The sequence below is a fragment of the Dryobates pubescens genome, chromosome 14, assembly GCF_014839835.1.
Source record: "Dryobates pubescens isolate bDryPub1 chromosome 14, bDryPub1.pri, whole genome shotgun sequence".
Taxonomy (NCBI): Eukaryota; Metazoa; Chordata; class Aves; order Piciformes; family Picidae; genus Dryobates; species Dryobates pubescens.
In genome coordinates, this window is record NC_071625.1 from 2,734,251 (window position 1) to 2,752,461 (window position 18,211).

General features: G+C 46.8%; 1 protein-coding gene across 1 annotated transcript in view; it reads right to left on the reverse strand.

The window, feature by feature from the left end:
* The window catches only part of STK3 (serine/threonine kinase 3), an 83,832-nt gene extending 65,895 nt beyond the window's left edge, over positions 1-17,937 (reverse strand). The window contains exons 1-6 of the mRNA XM_009898169.2: positions 17,731-17,937; positions 13,105-13,185; positions 11,511-11,639; positions 10,240-10,354; positions 1,649-1,813; positions 1,083-1,250 (exon numbers count right to left, since the gene is read on the reverse strand). Coding sequence (XP_009896471.1) covers positions 1,083-1,250; positions 1,649-1,813; positions 10,240-10,354; positions 11,511-11,639; positions 13,105-13,185; positions 17,731-17,753 — 681 coding nt within the window. The 5' untranslated portion in view covers positions 17,754-17,937. The remainder of the gene's footprint in view (positions 1-1,082; positions 1,251-1,648; positions 1,814-10,239; positions 10,355-11,510; positions 11,640-13,104; positions 13,186-17,730) is intronic.
* Between the last annotated feature and the right edge of the window lie 274 nt (positions 17,938-18,211).

An 18,211-nucleotide genomic window follows, 5' to 3' on the forward strand; every position in this document is an offset into this window, starting at 1 on the left:
TCCAACCTCCACACCATGGGCAAGGGACACCTCTCAAATGCTCAAGCCTGGCCTTCAACACCCTCAGGGAGAAGGCAGCCACAACCTCCCTGGGTAGCCTGTCCCAGAGTTTCACCACCCTAATACTGAAGAACTTCTTCCTCAGCTCCAGTCTGACCCTGCTCTCCCTCAGCTTCAAACCATTCCCCCTTGGCCTGTCTCTAGACACCCTCAGGACAAGTCCCTCTGCAGCCTTCCTGTAGGAGTCCTTCGGGTATTGGAAGGCTGAGGCTCCCCTCAGAGTTCTCTCCAGGCTGAACAACCCCAGCTTCCTCAGCCTGTCCTCATAGCAGAGGTGTTCCAATCACTAACAAATTAAAAACTCCCAAGGGTTATTAATATTCACAGTGTTCACTCAATCCTTCTTCAGGTCATCTTGGCTTCAAAACTCCCTTTCAAAGGAGAATAGCCTCTTTGTTATGGAACTCTCCAAGTGCAGGTACAGTATGGAATAGGCATTATAATGTTTCTAGTTAACTAAACACTTATTGCTTTACCACTCCTAAGTGGAGATAAAAGCATTCTGAAATCTTACAGTTGTGTTAAACAGAGGCAAAGTGCAGTAAATAGGAAGCACAACAGCAGCAAAAATCCTTAGTCATAAGAACTTTGTGCATAAACACAGAATCACAGAATGGTTTGGGTTGGAAGGGACCTCCAAAGGTCATCTAGTCCAACCCCCTGCAGTCAGCAGGGACATCCTCCACTACATCAGCTTGCTCAGAGCCCTGTTGAGCCTGACCTTGAATATCTCCAGGGATGGGGCCCCAACTACCTCCCTGGGCAACCTGTTGCAGTGCTCCACCACCCTCATGGTTAAAGAGCTTCCTCCTGACGTCCAACCAAAATCTGCTCTGCTTCCAGGATTGTTTTTTTGACATGTTAGGGTGCAGGGGGTTGGTTTGGGTGATAGTGTTGGTGTCTTTGGGGGGTTGCTTTTTTGCTTGTGGGTTGTTTGCTGGTGTGGGGGAGGGAATTTGTTTGGTGTGGGGTTTTTTCCCCCCAGTGCAAACAAACAAGAAAAGAGTACCACACAAACTTACCCTCATTGGATGAATATCAGCATATGGAGGCTTCCCTTCAGCCATTTCTATGGAGGTGATACCAAGGGACCAGATGTCTGCCACGCAGTTGTAGCCAATCTCTTGTATCACTTCAGGAGCCATCCAGAAGGGTGTTCCTATAACAGTGTTTCGTTTTGCCATGGTATCCTGCAATCATATTAGTTACACAATTAAAACAGACCTGCTTTATTTTCAGGTTCTTTTGCTATCAATTCTATATTTAAAAGTTCAAATGACTCCCCCAAAGAATGGTAGCAGCCCAAATAGATTCTGCCCATCAGCCTACAGAGGCCACAGAGAAGACTATGATCATAAACCCCAAACAAAAGTCTAAAGATGGATCATCAGGCACTTGAAGTACACTGGGTTATAAAAACAACTAAAAACTAAAGAGCCTTCCAATGTATTATATACTCATCATGATAAAGAATGTTAGCTCTACCACTAGTCACTCCTCAGACACAAGATTCAAGGTAGGAGAAAGACAAAAGAAGATGGTTAGGAGAACCAAAGGGTGTTTAAATTATCTTTCCGTGGGTACTTACTGTTAACTGGCCAGCCACACCAAAATCAGCTAATTTTGCATGTCCCTCAGTGTTAAGAAGGATGTTTCCAGCCTTTATATCTCTATGTATTTTCCTCATAAAGTGCAAGTATTCAAGTCCTTTAAGAGTAGATTTCAGAATGGTTGCAATTTCGTCTTCTGTTAGCTGCAAGAAAACAGAAAACCATTTTCAGGCACACAGGTAGAGTTGATGTGTTTTAACTCTGTCAAACATGACCACTTCATAATGAAACAGTATATACAAACAGTATACCTTAGTTACTTTGATACAGGAGTATACCTAATAGCATTTACACTTCAAACCTCTAATCTGCTAACTTGATTCTTACAGCCAAATTCACAGATCCATAGAATGGTTTGGGTTGAATGGGAGCTTAAAGATCACCCAGTTCCAACCCCCTGCCATGGCCAGGGACACCTTTCACTAGCTCAGGTTGCTCAAGGCCTCGTCCAACCTGGCCTTGAACACCTCCAGGGAGGCAGCACCTACAGCCTGCATGGCCAACCTGTTCCAGAGCCTCACCACCCTTGTACTGAAGAACTTCTTCCTAAGACCCAGTCTAACCCTGCTGTCCCTCAGCTTCAAACCACTTATCTGTTTAATAAAATACATGGACCACTGAGCAAGCCATCAGCACAGTTACTTATCTTCATTGCTTTAGATCAATGCAATAGGAACAGATACAAGTGTTACCAGAGAAAGAGTGAACCTTTTGCAGGTGCCAGACTCCCTGGGAACACTTCTCAGATTTACATCATTTACTCTAGCATAAAAAGCAAAACAAAAACCCCACACAATTCATTCCATGTGATCCAACTGCTCAAAGAAACACAAAGAAACTATTCATGCAGCTGAAATGCTGTTTAACTACAGTCATTGATGCTTTAATATAAGAACTAAGCAAATGAATTTGACACACCCCTAGAACTGCAAGAAACTGCAGAGTGAAGATGAATAGCCTAACTTGGCTGCAACATGGGCTTGCATTTTCCTCTCTTTCTCTGCTTTTCCAGTCCTACACAGAAACCCCTTCCAGTTTAAGCCTTGAAAGCCTTGGTGCACATCTGCACCTCCCTCCAAAAACCCCACCACCACCACCACAAGCCTATGAGAAATAAAAAACCTACTCAGCATCACTCCAGTGACTCTGCAGAAAAAGCATCTGCCCTTGAGTTACTAATAACCAGTTTTAATTATTTATCAAACAGAACCCCTTCCCTATTCCAGCCTGCTTGGAAGGATACCTGGAGAAAGAGACAATTCTCCTTATGTGAGCCAATAATTTTGAGGGGAGATACACTAAAATTGTGATTATCTGAAGACTCACACTACAGGCAATCTAAGCTCTGACTACTAACAAGTGTTACGTGGTTTGTGACACGCTGAGTGTGTAACACTTTCTGCCACAGCTTTGCCAAATCCACCCCAGTTCAGAAACAATCCAAAGTCCTCAATCTCCAGAGATTTCCATGCAGTTAATCCTGAACATGGCCCCAGACCCAATCCTTTGCCATGACAAACAGGCATGCAGCTTACTGCCTGCTTTCATCTCAAAACAAGTATTAGGAGAAATTGCATTCAGAAGGCTCTGCAGAGATTTCTCTTCAGTGTGTTGGAGGGTTTAGAACACAACAAAACACAATACATAATTCTCCTTTACATCACAGACTAGCTGGCTCAGAAGCAAATGTAAAGCCTGATGCAGAAGCACTTTTTAAGCCTAGCAATTGATGGAAGAAACAACAGAGCAAAGGGTAGAAAAACTGATCCACAAAATCTTGCAAACCCACAATCAACTCTAAATCTACAGCAAAATACTCTCTAATTATGCCTCTTCCCTTCACTATCCTAAATCACAGGCTCTCACCATGAGGATGGTTAAAAGGCACCACACAGGTAGTGCAGTGCCTGTGTCTCTGCTAGTGACTTGCAGCTCACAAAGGACACAGCCAAGTGCAGAATCAGCCCCCAGTCAGTGCCTTGTCATAGCACACTACTGGTCATCTGCTTAACATCCAGTACTCTCCAGTTCTTATAGCAGTTTGACATGGACATACAAATAATGCCAGTGATAACTACCACAGACAACAAGCAAAAGAAACAAAACTATTCAGTATTTTAATACTAGAAGTATGCTGCAGTCTAGATTCCTGGCTCTTACACCACACTATTCCTGATCAAACCACACAATTACCTTGTTCCCTGTTAAAACAGGTTTCTTTTATTCTTAGCTGTCAAACACACAGCAGCATTCTTCTACCAGCATAGCACATTCTATACCTTGCACTTCAGTATAACTTCACAGTCATCACCTTTCTACTTTGCTTCTGATTTCCAGTTGGGTCAAAATGCTCCTTTGAAATCTTGTGGAACATTTCTCTGCTTGGTATCTTGGGCTAGTTCTGATTCTGTATGCTGTGTCCCTTTGATAGTTTTGTACTCCCTTCTGAATATGAGCCAGCAATGAGGCAGCTTAAAATCCTTCATCATCCAAACCACATGCAAGTTATACATTGAAATGAATGATAAAGGTGAACAACTCTACAGCCCACATAAAAACACTAGCCATGAAACTAGTCTTTGAAAAGGAAATTTGGAGCAAGAGGCTTGCAGCACATTCAGGTGTTCCACATCTTTTAGAAGCCCAGCTAATCACATCTTTACATCTAACTGGCTATGGATGCCATGCACAACAGAGACTTAAGGGTGCCTTTGTACACTCCAGCACACGTTATCCAATTCATGCAGCTGTTGGGACAACTCAGCTACAGGTTTTCTGCTCAGTCATTCTCCTTCCCCAGGGCCCCTCCGAAGGGGCCTGGGTCAGCTGAATTGCTGTAACTGCCTAAGTCCATTCCCAGCTGCTCTTTTTACACTAAGTAATACATGCATATTAAGCCTGCTGCTTCCAGGAAGTATCAGATTACTGCATCTAAACAGGGTGATTAGGTCAAGCACTCTGGGGAAGTCCACTCTCATGGCAAATAAAGGCACCACGCTATAACCATTCTTCCACTAGAAGCTATGAAGCTCAAACATGATCAACCACAACTACATACCTCTTGTAGTCCTCATCTGTGTGAGGACAAGGCTGGACTAACAGAGGCTAAGATGAGGAGAGATGAGCAAATGAGCAGTGGAGAGGATGGTTATGATAGCCTTCCAGCTTGGAACATTTGAAGTGTAACATGAATTAAGGCAGAAACCTTCAGAGCACTGTTGTGGTTGCATCTCTAGCCTGAGGCCACCATCAGACTCTGGTTTCCACTGACTGATAGAAATTTCAGTGAGACTCTTCTACAGCCACTTCAATTTGGCTTCACTTTAAAAGCAATTAAATTTCAGACTTTTTTCCCAGCTTATCTGCATGCTCTGTGTGAAGACAGTGCTCTTCAAAGAAAATGACAGCTTGTGTCTCAAGGGAGGTACCAAACCCTGACACCTAACTGACGTCCAGTGACATGGCTTGGTCTAAGACTCTAACTGTCTCAATCTAGTGGACATCAGCCCTTTTTTCTTCCTATTTTATTGCTAAGGGGACAAGGCAGTACAATGCTAATGCAGGAAATAAGAACTCATTGCCATAGGAGAATCAGCAGTTTTACTCAAGTGCAACAAGTTAGGCACAGGATCATACAAAGGAAGTGAGGCAGAAAGTGTCCCATTCTTCTTACAGAGCCCAAGTCGTGCTGCATCTACAGCCACACAGAAAATATATTCAATAAACACAGCAGTGCCTCTTCACAGAATGATTTAGGTTGGAAAGGGCCTTAAAGATCATCTAGTTTCAACACCCCTGCCATGGGCAGGGACACCTCCCAGCAGCCCAGGTTGCTCAAGGACTCATCCAACCTGGCCTTCAACACCTCCAGGCGACGCATCCACAACCTCCCTGGGCAACCTGTTCCAGTGTCTCACCACCCTCACTGGAAAGAACTTCTTCCTAATCTCCAGTCTAAATCTGTCCTCCTCAAGCTTCAATCCATTCAATCTTGTCCTATCATTACAAGCCCTTGCAAAAAGTCCCTTCCTGGCTTTCTTGTAGCCCCCTTCAGGTACTGGAGGGCTGCTCTAAGGTCTCCCTGGAGCCTTCTCTTCTCCAGGCTGGACAGTCCCAACTCTCTCAGCCTGTGCCTATAGAGGAGGTTCTCCAGTCCTCTGATCATCTTCATGGCCCTCCTCTGGACCCACTCCAGCAGCTCCACATCCCTCTTATGCTGGGAGCAGCAGGTGCTGCCCAGCAGTGACAATTTTTCAGTTCTGGGTTTGTGACTATGTAATCCCAGTCACACACGAATCTAGAATGCAACAGCCCCCCACCTTCTCTTCATCTTAAAGTAGCATTTTTATGCTGGATAATTCTGGACAGTACTAACAAAGCAGAGTCTCCTCCTTGGACCTTGAGAATTATTATAGCCTAGCAGCAAGCCAGAATTATCTAAAACATATCTTGTGGCTTGTATGGAAAACTCTTTCAGGCAATCTTGGGCATCTCCCCCGGTCACATCCTCAGCATTAGCAAGCACTAATAAGCATCCTTAGGGAGATCAGGAATTGATTAGAGTAGGGAAGTTGGGACTCCTTAGACCTTATTCTTCACTACCAAGATCCAGCCTGCCATACATCTATGAAGTACTAAACTGGCTAACCAGCCACTGAGCAGAGCTTCTTCAGCTGCTGAGTACAGGGATCACAGGAAAGCCAAATTTCACCACGACTGACAACAAGAGGCAGCTGGCATGTCCACACACAGCTGGGACCAGCAACAATTCAATTAGTTTGGTTTTCAAAGTCCTTTTCTGACAAAGCTCTGTGGATCAGGTCAGGATCCTCCATGGATCAGTTAAAACAACATAAACACACACCCTTCAAACAGGAGGCATCTGAGATGTCACTGTGTGACAACTTCACCATCATGCACATCACTCTTTACAGATAGATCACTTGGCTCCCAAACTACACACCTGGTCACACCATCAGCAACCGAGGGACACCTTGAATAATCTGCATTGAATGGACAAGGGTCAGTGTGGCAGTCTTGATCCTGCCAATCCTAGGGAAAGCCTCAAGCAGAAGCAGATGCACCTGCAGATTATCATCCTCCAGCAGGGCTGCTACCAGCAGCAAAGCATGCATGCTTTTATGAACACAGGATCCTCAGAGCAATGAGGACTACTGGGGAGAAACAGGATCTACCTGACAAAGCCATCTTTGCCAACAGGCTTGCTAACCTAGTGAGAAGAGCTTTCTACTAGGTTCACCAGAGAACAGAAACCAAAGCCTTCAGGCAAGTGGAGGAAGACAGAACAGGGAAGCACACGTTGGGCAGGGTTCCAGAGGGATCTTTCTCCCTCCTTTTGAGACAAGGTAAGGCAGGCAGGGTACAGACCAGAGTTTATAGGTCAAAATCGGAAGGGGAGCCCCAAAAGGTGGATGCCACCATGGCATCTGCTGCAAACCACCCAGTTAGAAAGGTGAAGCAGATAATGGCATCCACAGCACCAGAAGCAGCCTCCCATCACAGGCTGCTGTTTGCAGGGTGAGGTGGGGTGGTTAGCAGGTCAGTGACCTCAGGACCTGCTGAAAGGACAACACAGCAGGTACAAAAAAAATAAATACCGATTCTGAAGTGAGCAGCACAAATTTTGACTGCAGGTCCTATACAGGACTACTACAGGAAGTGCTCCATTAGATCAGCCACTCATGAGCAGAGTAAGAACTTGCCAGGGATGGAAGAGACAGGCTTGGCAAGCAACTACTGAGATGGTGGTGGTCAAATAGTGGAGGGAAGTGACAAATCCAAGTCGCAGAACCAGATTTCCAGGTAGCAAACCTCAGCTTGTTAAAGGAACTAGTAAGTGGGATCCTCAGGCATGCTGCCCTAAAGGGCAATGGAACCTTGAAGAGCTGGTTGAGCACAAAGGGCAACCTCCTTCAAGTATGAAGGGAATCCTTCTTGACATGCAAGACAGCAAGCAAGCAAAGCAGGAAGCCTTCTTCAGCGAACCAGGAACTCCTGACTGAGCTAAAGTACAAAACCCAAGGCATATAAAGAGCTGTACCAGATTAATAAAGACAAATAAAGAAGCACTGCCTGGATACTAAGGAGCAGAAGGAGGAATGCCAAGGCTGGGGTGGGTTTGAAACTGGACAAGAAGAGGTTTATTGGTCTATATGAGGAAAAAAATAGAAAGAAAGAAAAGATAAGTTGGCCTGCTCCTAACTAGTCAACCTATTGGAAATTTGTGCATCATTTGTCAAAGTATCTCCTTTTTGCATCAGTCTTCAGGAGGTTTCCTCTGGCCCCCAGCTGTCTTTGCCCAGTAGCAGACTGGAATGAGTTAGGCATTATTCCAGTGCCTTGGACAAACACAAGTCCACAGGAGCAGATGGGCCACGTCCAAAGGTGCCACAATGCTGGCTAGTGCCAACCCAAGGCTACTTCTTAACAGCTTATCAAATTCCTGAGGAAGTGCAAGCTGGCCAGCTTAGAACAGAATAGAATAGAATAGAATTAACCAGGTTGGAAAAGACCTTTGAGATCATCAAGTCCAACCTATCACCCAACACCATCTGAGCAACTAAACCATGGCACCAAGCACCCCATCCAGTCTCTTCCTAAACACCTCCAGTGACGGTGACTCCACCACCTCCCTGGGCAGCCCATTCCAAAGGCCAATCACTTTCTGTGAAGAACTGCTTCCTAACATCCAACCTAAACCTCCCCTGGTGCAGCTTGAGACTGTGTCCTCTTGTTCTGGTGCTGGTTGCCTGGGAGAAAAGACCAACCCCCACCTGTCTACAACCTCCCTTCAGGTAGTTGTAGACAGCAATAAGGTCTCCCCTGAGCCTCCTCCTCTCCAGGCTAAACAACCCCAACTCTCTCAGCCTCTCCTCATAGGACTTGGGCTCCAAAGCCCTCCCCAGCTTTGTTGCCCTTCTCTGGACACCTTCCAGCAACTCAACATCTTTCCTAAACTGAGGGGCCCAGAACTGGACACAGAACTCAAGGTGTGGCCTACCCAGTGCTGAGTACAGGGGCAGAATGACTTCCCTGCTCCTGCTAGCCACGCTATTCCTGATACAGGCCAGGATGCCATTGGCCTTACCCTCAGTCTCCAGGACATGACTGAGCAAATCCTCACAGAAGCTAACTCCTAGACACACAAAGAGTTAGAGAGTGATTTGAATCAGTTAGCACGAGTCACCTAGAAGGCAATCACACCAAATTAACCTGGCCACTTTCCTATGAGGATGAAGAGAGAGCTGAGGATGTAACTTCATTTGATCTACAAAGACTCCAATAATATCTTTCCAGCCAAATCTGGGGAATTATGGAGATGTTAAAGAGTAACTGGCTGGAGTTGCAGGCTCAACAGTGATTCAAAATTTGACCTGCAGCCGTCTCTGTAAGTAAGCCCTAAGCCATCCCCAGGGCTTGATACCAGGCTAAGTACTTCCAGCAGCAGCAGCAACCTGAACAGTGAGTGAGAGCTCACCCCCATCACATTTGTGGGTGTCATGACACAAAGGGAAAGCCATCAATACCCTAAAAAGCAGGGATGCCACTCAGAAGGACCTCAACAAGTTGCAGGAATTAGGTTGACAACGAACTTGGGAGTTCCACAAAGGCAGTCTCACACCTAGGAGGGAAGAGCCCCAGGCCATGAACGGTGTGGGCTGAGGATCAATGGGGCAGATAGCACTGCTGCAGGACAGGTTCTGGGGCGGCTCCAGCAGACAAGCTGAACATGAGTCAGTAAAACACTCTCACAGCAGGGAAGCCTCAGCATGTGCTGGTCTTCACCAGCAAAGCACGAGCAACAAGTCAGGTCAAGTACATGTTCCTTTTTATTAGTACTTGTAAAGCCACATCTGGATCACTGTGCCCAGGCTCAGGATACTACAAAAGAAATGCTGAGGAACTGGAGATTCTACCGGTGGAGGCCAGAGCTGAAAAGCCTAACAATTCAGCTGATGCTTCTAGCTCTCCAAGGCAAACAATGATAGGGTTCTTAGAGAGAAAAGAGCACTGAGGGAGACAACAAAGTTAAGCTTCCACCCTTCAGTGTAACAGGAGTAAGACTCAGTGAGCGTTCTGTGATGCAAGGTGTGTACAGAGCACCAAATGAGGACTGACCTGTTCAACATTCATTTAAGCAGCTACATCTGATTGGAATTCCCTGCTTAGTGAGGGGGAGCAAGGCAGTTCTATGCCTGTCTCCAAACCAGGGCTTGCTGACAGACTGCAAGGTGAAAGGGAGGAGGGGGAGGAAGCCACACACATTTTGCCTGTACAAAGCAGTGATTTTCAGTAAGCTTCTAGCATCTTCCTATTTCAAAATGCATTTGCTTCTGCTGGTGACCATTCCACGGAGCAAGGGACAAAGAGACAGCGAGAACAACTCAACAAGCTTGTTTCCTGAGGAACCACGGCACAGACAGGCCCCTCAGCAGCAGCCAAGACCTTGCCTTGGAATTCTGACATTTATGCTGGCTTCTAGTCTCAATTCACAGCTGAATTTTAATCAGTGTTACACACTTTTTGAGTGAAAAAAACCCCAACTCACCGTTTTGTTACGGAGTCTGATTATGTCTGAAACAGAGCCAGCCCCACAGTACTCCATAACAATCCACAGGTCTGTGTTCTTAAAATAGCTGCCATAGTACTTGACAACATAGGGACTAGATGGGAAAAAATAAATACATTCGTAAGTGGATGAATTATCAGTAAGAAAAAGAAATGCTCCATACAAATGAATCCCAAGTGCTCATTTTGACACACACTAACACAGCTGAAGAGCAAGGGTCAGCAAATCCATTCCACAATTGCAATTAACCTACCCAGTGCTTTGGCAGAATAAAGTCTGACTGCTTAATAAAATTCTGAAGGCATTACTCTCTCTCTCTCTCTCTATATATATATATATACACACACACAAACCCCCAAAAGCTTTCAGTGATCTTTAAATATGGAATAGGTTACTCAGAATTCACAAGGCCCAAGACATTGACAGGAAATATTAACTTTGGGCTTGCCAGGGCAAGTGAAGTGAAGCACACAAGGACAATTCAAAGCAGAAGCAAGTACTTGCTCTTTCAACAGCTGCTGTTATCCTATCATAGTTCAGGTTGGAGGGGATCTCAGAGATCATCTCATCCAACCACCCCTACCATGGGCAGGGACACCCCTCAGCTAGACTCAGCTGATCAAGGCCTCATCCAACTTGGCCTTCAACACTCCCTGGAAGGAGGCAGCCACAACCTCCCTGGGCAGCCTGTTCTAGGGTCTCAGCACCCTCACACTGAAGAACTTCTTCCTCAGCTCCAGTCTAACCCTGCTCTGCCTCAGCCTCAAACCATTCCCCCTTGGCCTGTCTCCGGACACCCTCAGGAAAAGTCTCTCTGCAGCCTTCCTGCAGGATCCCTTCAGCTATTGAAAGGCAGCTCTAAGGTCCCCCCTGCAGTCTTCTCCAGGCTGAACAACCCCAACTCCCTCAGCTTGAACTCATAACAGAGGTGCTCCAGCCCTTGGATCATCTTTGTGGCCTCCTCTGGACTCACTCCAGCAGCTCTGTGTCCTTCTTATGGTGGGGACACCAGAACTGGAAGCAGGATGGGAGGTGGGGGTCTCAGAAGAGCAGAGTAAAGAGGCAGAATCCCTTCTCTTACCCTGCTGCCCACACTCCTCTTGGAGAAGCTCCACAAAATGGTAAACTGTCAAAGAGACTGCCTTCATTTTCCACACAGAAGTCTGCAGCAGCATATTTCAGCTGTATGCAGAAGCACAAATGCATTTCCAGAGAGACTCTCAGAAAGGCAGCAGAACTGTCATACCCACCTGTCACACTGCTGCATTATAGAGATTTCCTTAATGATTTCCTGAAGATCTGATTCCACAGGGACCTGTTTAATTGCCACAACTTGACCAGATTCTTTGTGTATTGCTTTAAACACACTGCCATAAGACCTACAAACAAAAGGGAATTTGATTATTCTATTTTTTTAAAACAAGATAAGCTGCTGCTCATTTCCATTACCCAGAAACTTCCAGAAGTCACAAAAGCTGTGTTTGTGCAGAAGCTTTAGAGGCTTTTCAGCCTAAGAAAACATCAGTTCCATCAGAACCTCAGGAAAGATGTGCCTCAAGTTGTAGTGTATCTAACCTCAGCATAGGTGCAAGCACCTTTGCTGCCTTAATGAACAAGGGACATCAAAAATACATAAACATCATATCATAGAATAGGTTTTGGTTGGAAGGGACCTTAAAGATCATCTAGTTCCAACCCCCTTGCCATGGGCAGGGACACCTTCCACTAGATCAGGTTGCTCAAAGCACCATCCAGTCTGGCCTTGCACAGTTCCAGGGATGCACATTCCCTTTAGGTACCAGGAGAACACTACAAGGTCTCCCAAAGCATTCTCTTCTCCAGGCTGATCAACTCCAATTCTCTTAGCCTGTCCTGAGAGCAGAGGTGTTCCACTGCTCTGATCATCAATATGGCACTCCTCAGGACCTGCCTGAGCAGGTTGATGTCCTCCTTATTCTGAGGGCCCCAGAGCTGAACGCACACTCCAGACGAGGTACTATGAGAGTGAAAGAGAGGGAGAGAATCACCTCCCTTGACCTGCTGGCCATGCTTCTCCTGAGGCAGCCCAGGATGCAATTCTTTCTGGGCTAATGAGTGCACACTGCTGGATGATACTCAATTTTTCATGCACCAATACCCCCAGGTCCTTCTCTGCAGGGCTACTCAATCCACTCATCACCCATGTGTGCTTGGGGCTGTCCCAACCCATGTGCAGAAGCTTGCCCTTGGTCTTGTTAAACTTCATGAGGTTTGCACAGGCCCACCTCTCAAGCCTGTCAAGGTCCCTCTGGATGGCATCCCTTCCCACATCACACAACTTGGTGTTACCAGCAGACCTGCTGAGGGTGCCTCAATGCTACCATCCATGCCACTGACAAAGAGGTTAAGCAGTGCCAGTCCCAATACCAGCCCCTGAGGAACACCACTCATCACTGGTCTCCACTTGGACATCAAGCTGTTGATCACAACTCACAGCCAATTCCTTATGCACCAAGTGGCCCATCCCTAGAATTCATCTCTCTCCATTTGAGAGACACAGATGTCATGTGGGGCACTGCTAACGCTCTGTGCAAGTCCAGGGAGATGATATCAGCTGCTCCTCCCTTATCTGCCAAAAGTGCCACTCCCATCACAGACTGCCACCAAATTCACCAGGCACAGTCTTGAATTCCACCATGCCTCTGGGGAAGCATGGAAGCCTACTGAGGGATTTGCTTTACTATTAACACTTGACTAGAGAAGCACTGCTTAGGACACCGGAAGCTGCTGCCTCCGTAACTTAATATTCCAATCCATGTTATAGTTTCCCTCTGATCCCCTCCCTTGGGAATTATCTGCACTTACCCTTCTCCAAGTTTCTCCAGAACATCAAAAACCTCTTCAGGCTGCTTAGTTAAACTGTCTTCACTCAGCTTCTTCAGTTTGCTAAAAGACAGACAAGAGTTATTTGTTTCTTGGGGGGACAGAAAGGCACACAACTCAAGCAAATCTTCCTAAAGCAGCAGTCAGAAAGAGAGATTACTTTAAACAAAAGAACAACCAACCACCAACTCCACAATGCAAATAAAACACCTAATCAGAGTAATAAAGATTTGAATCAATCATCACATATGATGAAGACAGTTCTGACAATTTTTGTCATTATCACTTTCCCACCAACGTTTGCATCATTCAAAGCAGCATGAGACCAATTGACTACCACCAATCACCTCCTTTGCTAAAGCAGAAAGGGCCAAAGGATGCAGTGAGGCTCACCTCTCATCAAAAAGCAGGCAGCACACACACAGAGTACATCATGCTGTTACCCAAAAAAGCAGGAACCAATCCTTCACTCAGGGGACATTATCTACTCCTATACCACTACACCACTCCTCAGTCAGCAAGTTACATCAAGCTGAAAGTAGAACCCAGAGTCAAGATGACTCTGGGAGCACATGACAGCACTTCACCTACACAGGTGGTAGCAGAAAACCAAACTTCCAGGAGCTGAGTACTCTAAGAGTTGTTGGGCCAGTTCCTTTGCATCTTTGTGAAGGTACCCAGGGACAGGGGCAACAAAATCTCTAGTTACACACCGCCACGACTATGACTTTTCCCAGCACCTTCAATCTCCTCTTATCACAATCATTTCTCCTTTTCAGGCAATCCTAGCCAGTCTCCCATCCATCCATCCCCCAGACCCCTGGAAGTTGTCAGAACACAGCTTGGCTACAGACTCACAATGGAGCTGACACTGAAGAGGGCACAGGAAAGCAGAAGTGCACACACAGCGCGATGTGGCTGGGTGGCTGCAACCTGTAAATCCCTCAGCCTAGAAGTTGCAGGGAATTATGCTGCAAGACTGAAACAAGCAGCTCATTCTGTATGACAGCCAAGGGTACTACTGAAGTAGAAGATGAGCTGAAGAATAGCTGCTGCTAGAATGTTAGCTATAGACAATGCATTCCATATGCAGGAGGAGGAAGAAGGGAAAGAAACTGTGAAGTACCTTATGGAAAATAAATTATCCTGTGACACTTTCCTGGTAATGAAGCCAGAAGAGGGGAAGGGAGGGGGGCACAGAGAGCAAAGAGTGTCAAACCCAGTACTGGAAGAACAGTGATACAAAGAAACTTCCTCATATTAAGAGACTCTGTTCTGTGATGAACAGAACTAATGAAAAATAAATAGCTGATGAAGGAATTCCTGAGTCAGAAGAGACTTGTTACTGCCAACCATCAAAGTAAGGACAAGCAAGTCACTGCACAGAAGCACAGGTCACATGGAGTGGCATTACACAAGGAAAGCAAGAGCAAGGGAGGGTCTACACATCTGTATCAAAACTATTTCACAGATGCAGCAATTACATGAACATAAAAAGCACCTACAATCAGCAAAGAAAGGTGCACAAACTGCTGTAAAGAGCATGCAGTTTGCCACAGCAAAGAGGCCACAAGCTGGAAAGCACAGGCATTTATGGGAGAAGAAAAATCTCCAGGGCAAAGAAAAGGCACAACATGAACACAAAGGAAAACACCAGAAAACTCACATGAGAGCAGCTACACAGACTGCAAAAGCAGCCTACAAATCAAACACAGGAACACAGAGCTCTGCTTTGGGGGTTTCTACCTCTTTCTGCTTCTTAAGAGACAAGAAAGCAGAAAGATGGAACTTAAATCTTGCAGGGAAGCACAAAGTTCATTAACAACCAATTGTAAGTTGAGACACAGAATCATAGAATTGTTAGGGCTGGAAGGGACCTCAAGGATCAGCCAGTTCCAACCCCCCTGCCATGGGCAGGGACACCTCACACTACAGCAGGTACACATCACAGCCACATCCAGCCTGGCCTTAAAAACCTCCAGGGATGAAGCTTCCACCACCTCCCTGGGCAACCTGTGCCAGTCTCTCACCACCCTCATGGGGAAGAACTTCCTAACATCCAATGTGAATCTCCCCATTTCTAGTTTTGTTCCATTCCCCCTAGTCCTATCATCACCTGACTCCCTAAAAAGTCTCTCACCATCTTTCTTGTAGGCCCACTTAAGATACTTAAAGAAGATGTGGGGAGGGAAAAAAGAGAGATTTTGTAGGTAGATATTAAAGAATCAAACCATTCATTTAGCTTCTTTTGTTTCAAGTTCTTTTTTCCCCTCTTATCAAGTTATCTGCAGCTTTAAGGGCACCATTCACAGAATAGGTTACTGTAAACACCCTTTGCTTGCCACCCACATGAGGCATGCACAGTATGCTTAGGAGACCAGCAGAGCCTCAAAACCCAGAAGGCATGACCATTAGCTGAATCTTTCACTTCATCAAAGAGCTGCAGAACAGAAGGCATACCCAAGTGAAGAATGGAGGGACTGAACTTTGTATTAGCTGCAGAATGGTTACACTCACTAAGCTCAGCCACAGATCTCTGAGAACACTTGCATCTGCTCAGAAGAGCAGCACCTTCTGAAATGACAAGGAAAAACACCAAATCAATAGTGTATTTTTTAAACTCCATACCAAAAGGGTTCCAGCAGCACTGTTAAGGCCAAGGCACTGGAAATGCTTGACAGCAGGCACCACAGAAGCCCAGGGCTCACATGTCTTTGCTAGGAAAACATGGCATGACCTTTCCAAGTCACTACTACATCCAAAGCAGGCATCAGAAGAATTCAGCCCACAGAAAATAATCTGTACTCCTTCTGCACTTGCAAACAAAAGGGTTTGGCTGAGAATGGTGAGCAATCAGAAGACTGCAACAGGGGATATATATGCACTTTCATTACAAACTTGGTTCACATCTCATGAAAACCTGAGTTAATTATCTTAGGAAAATATTCAGCTGAAATCTTCGCTCCCATGAAAGAATCAAATCCCTGAAGCTCTCACCACATTCAGGTTTCTAGAAACAAGCTCCAAAAACCATGAAAAGTATTTAAAACAACAAAGTGCCGGAGGAGGCAGAAGTTCTCTCATCAGCTCTCGAGTTCTTCCTGACTCAATCTGAAGATTTAAACAGTTCCTCACTTTCAGTTAGGCCAGACACACACCTCCAGCTGGTAACAGACTAAATCCTAGAGCTTTAAAAAAACACATATATAAACAAAATAAAATACTAAAGAATCTTATGCTACCTTTACATTTTATTTTCAATCCTTTGATATGCCAAGCTTTGCACTGGCAACATTGATTATTCCTCACACCTTCCTGTTTCTTCTGGCAACTCCCCTGCTGGTACCTGTCCTACTTCCTTTATTTCAGACATGCAGCACTGTCAGCCTGAAACTACAGTGCAGGCCTGGCCCTCCTGGCCCCACTGCATCTCAACTACAAACCGGCTCTGGGTCAAAGTTTTCAAGCAGTAGATACTGTTGCACTGCCTGCTAAAACCACACTAAATAACAACTACTAATCAATGTTGGGCCAAAGCTTTCACGCAGGAGATCCTGATATTGAGGTATTATTGGAGCAAAGAGCGGAGTTCAAGACTGTGGTGTTCTTCAGGTCCTGTAAAAAGCTGCTTTAAAAATATTTAATGTAAAACAGAAACATTTTAAAACAGAATCAAAAGTTTGGTTTCTAACCTTCTACCACTGACTTCTATTGTAGAATCCCTAGATTTGTCATTTAATTAACAGGAAGCCAGAGCAAAATGCTTGGAAGTCTCAGCCAGTAAGTACATAATGCAAGATGTGCAACTACATTCTGTACACCACACAGCTGCACTCTATGTAAGACATAGCTGCAGCAAAGAAGGAACTGTTCCAGGTCCAACATGATTGCATAGAATAGAGTTGAATACGAGTAAAGCAAAATGATCCTGTGCACCAAGCTGGCAGTGTTACATTTAAAACGAAAGCCCGTGGTTTCACCTCATTACACATGCACACAAGAAGTCAAATGACAAATGCTCCCCCCACACACCCCCCGGTCTAATTACCATGACCAGATAACCTATGTAATGTGCATACTGTGGGAACACTTGATTTTTGCCTCTTCCCACTCCCTTATTTGTAATTGCAACTATGCAACCCCCACCCCCGCAAGCATCCCTCCACCAGCAGGACACAAGGGCACTTTCTAATGCGGAAGGATAACAACTTCTGTCGGCTGCTCCCAGAAACCTCAACTGAAACGCAGAGACTTCCCAGAGCACAAAATCTTCTCGGCGATGAAGTTTTCATTTCACATTAAAACCTTCCTCCTGGAACTCAGCCAGCCCCGAGGGGCTTGCCTGCACCCGGCCGGTTACCCAGGACGGTTATTTCGGGGATGTCCCCCCCGCGACGGAAGACTTTCCGCCACAAAACCCCTCGGGCCGCCAGGCAAGTCTCAGTCCCCGTCGCTGTCCCACCGCCCCCGGGATCGGAGCCTCCCGAGGTCGGAGGAAGGTCGGGGTAAGGGAGAGGGCTAGCTGCCCCCCGGGCCCAAGGCCTCATCCTGGCCGTGCCGCCGCGCCCGCTTCCGGGAGGGGAAGGGGCCGCCGGGGAGGGTCGTTACCTCTTGGGCGCTGCCTGCTCCATGCCGCTGCTGGCCCCCCGGCCCCGGTGTCCAAAGCGGGGGGGCTTCCAGCCGACTCCCTGGGCAGCACCGGCCGGTAGCCGCTAAACTCCTCACAACTTCCGCGCCAGCTCGCTGGCCCTTTAAGCGGGGCTCGCGCCCTCCCCCGGCCGCCGCCGCTCCCGGCCTCTCTCAGGCAGCCGCCACTACCGCTACCACCCCGGCTGCCGCCCGGGGCCCGCCCCCGCGCCGCTCAGTGGTCACCGCCCGCGCCATCGCAAGCGCTGGTTGGGCGGCGCGGAAGTCGCTCAGAGCGGCAGGCGGCACGAGGCTCTACCCCTCCCCACGGGAAGAGCGGGAGGAGCCGCGCCGTCGGGGCTGAGGCGCGGTGCTCCCGGCATGCTCGGCGCGGCCGTGGCCCGCGGGGCCTGCCGGGAGGTGTAGTCCTGCCGGGGAACTGCCCCTAGCCGTTCCCGCAGGA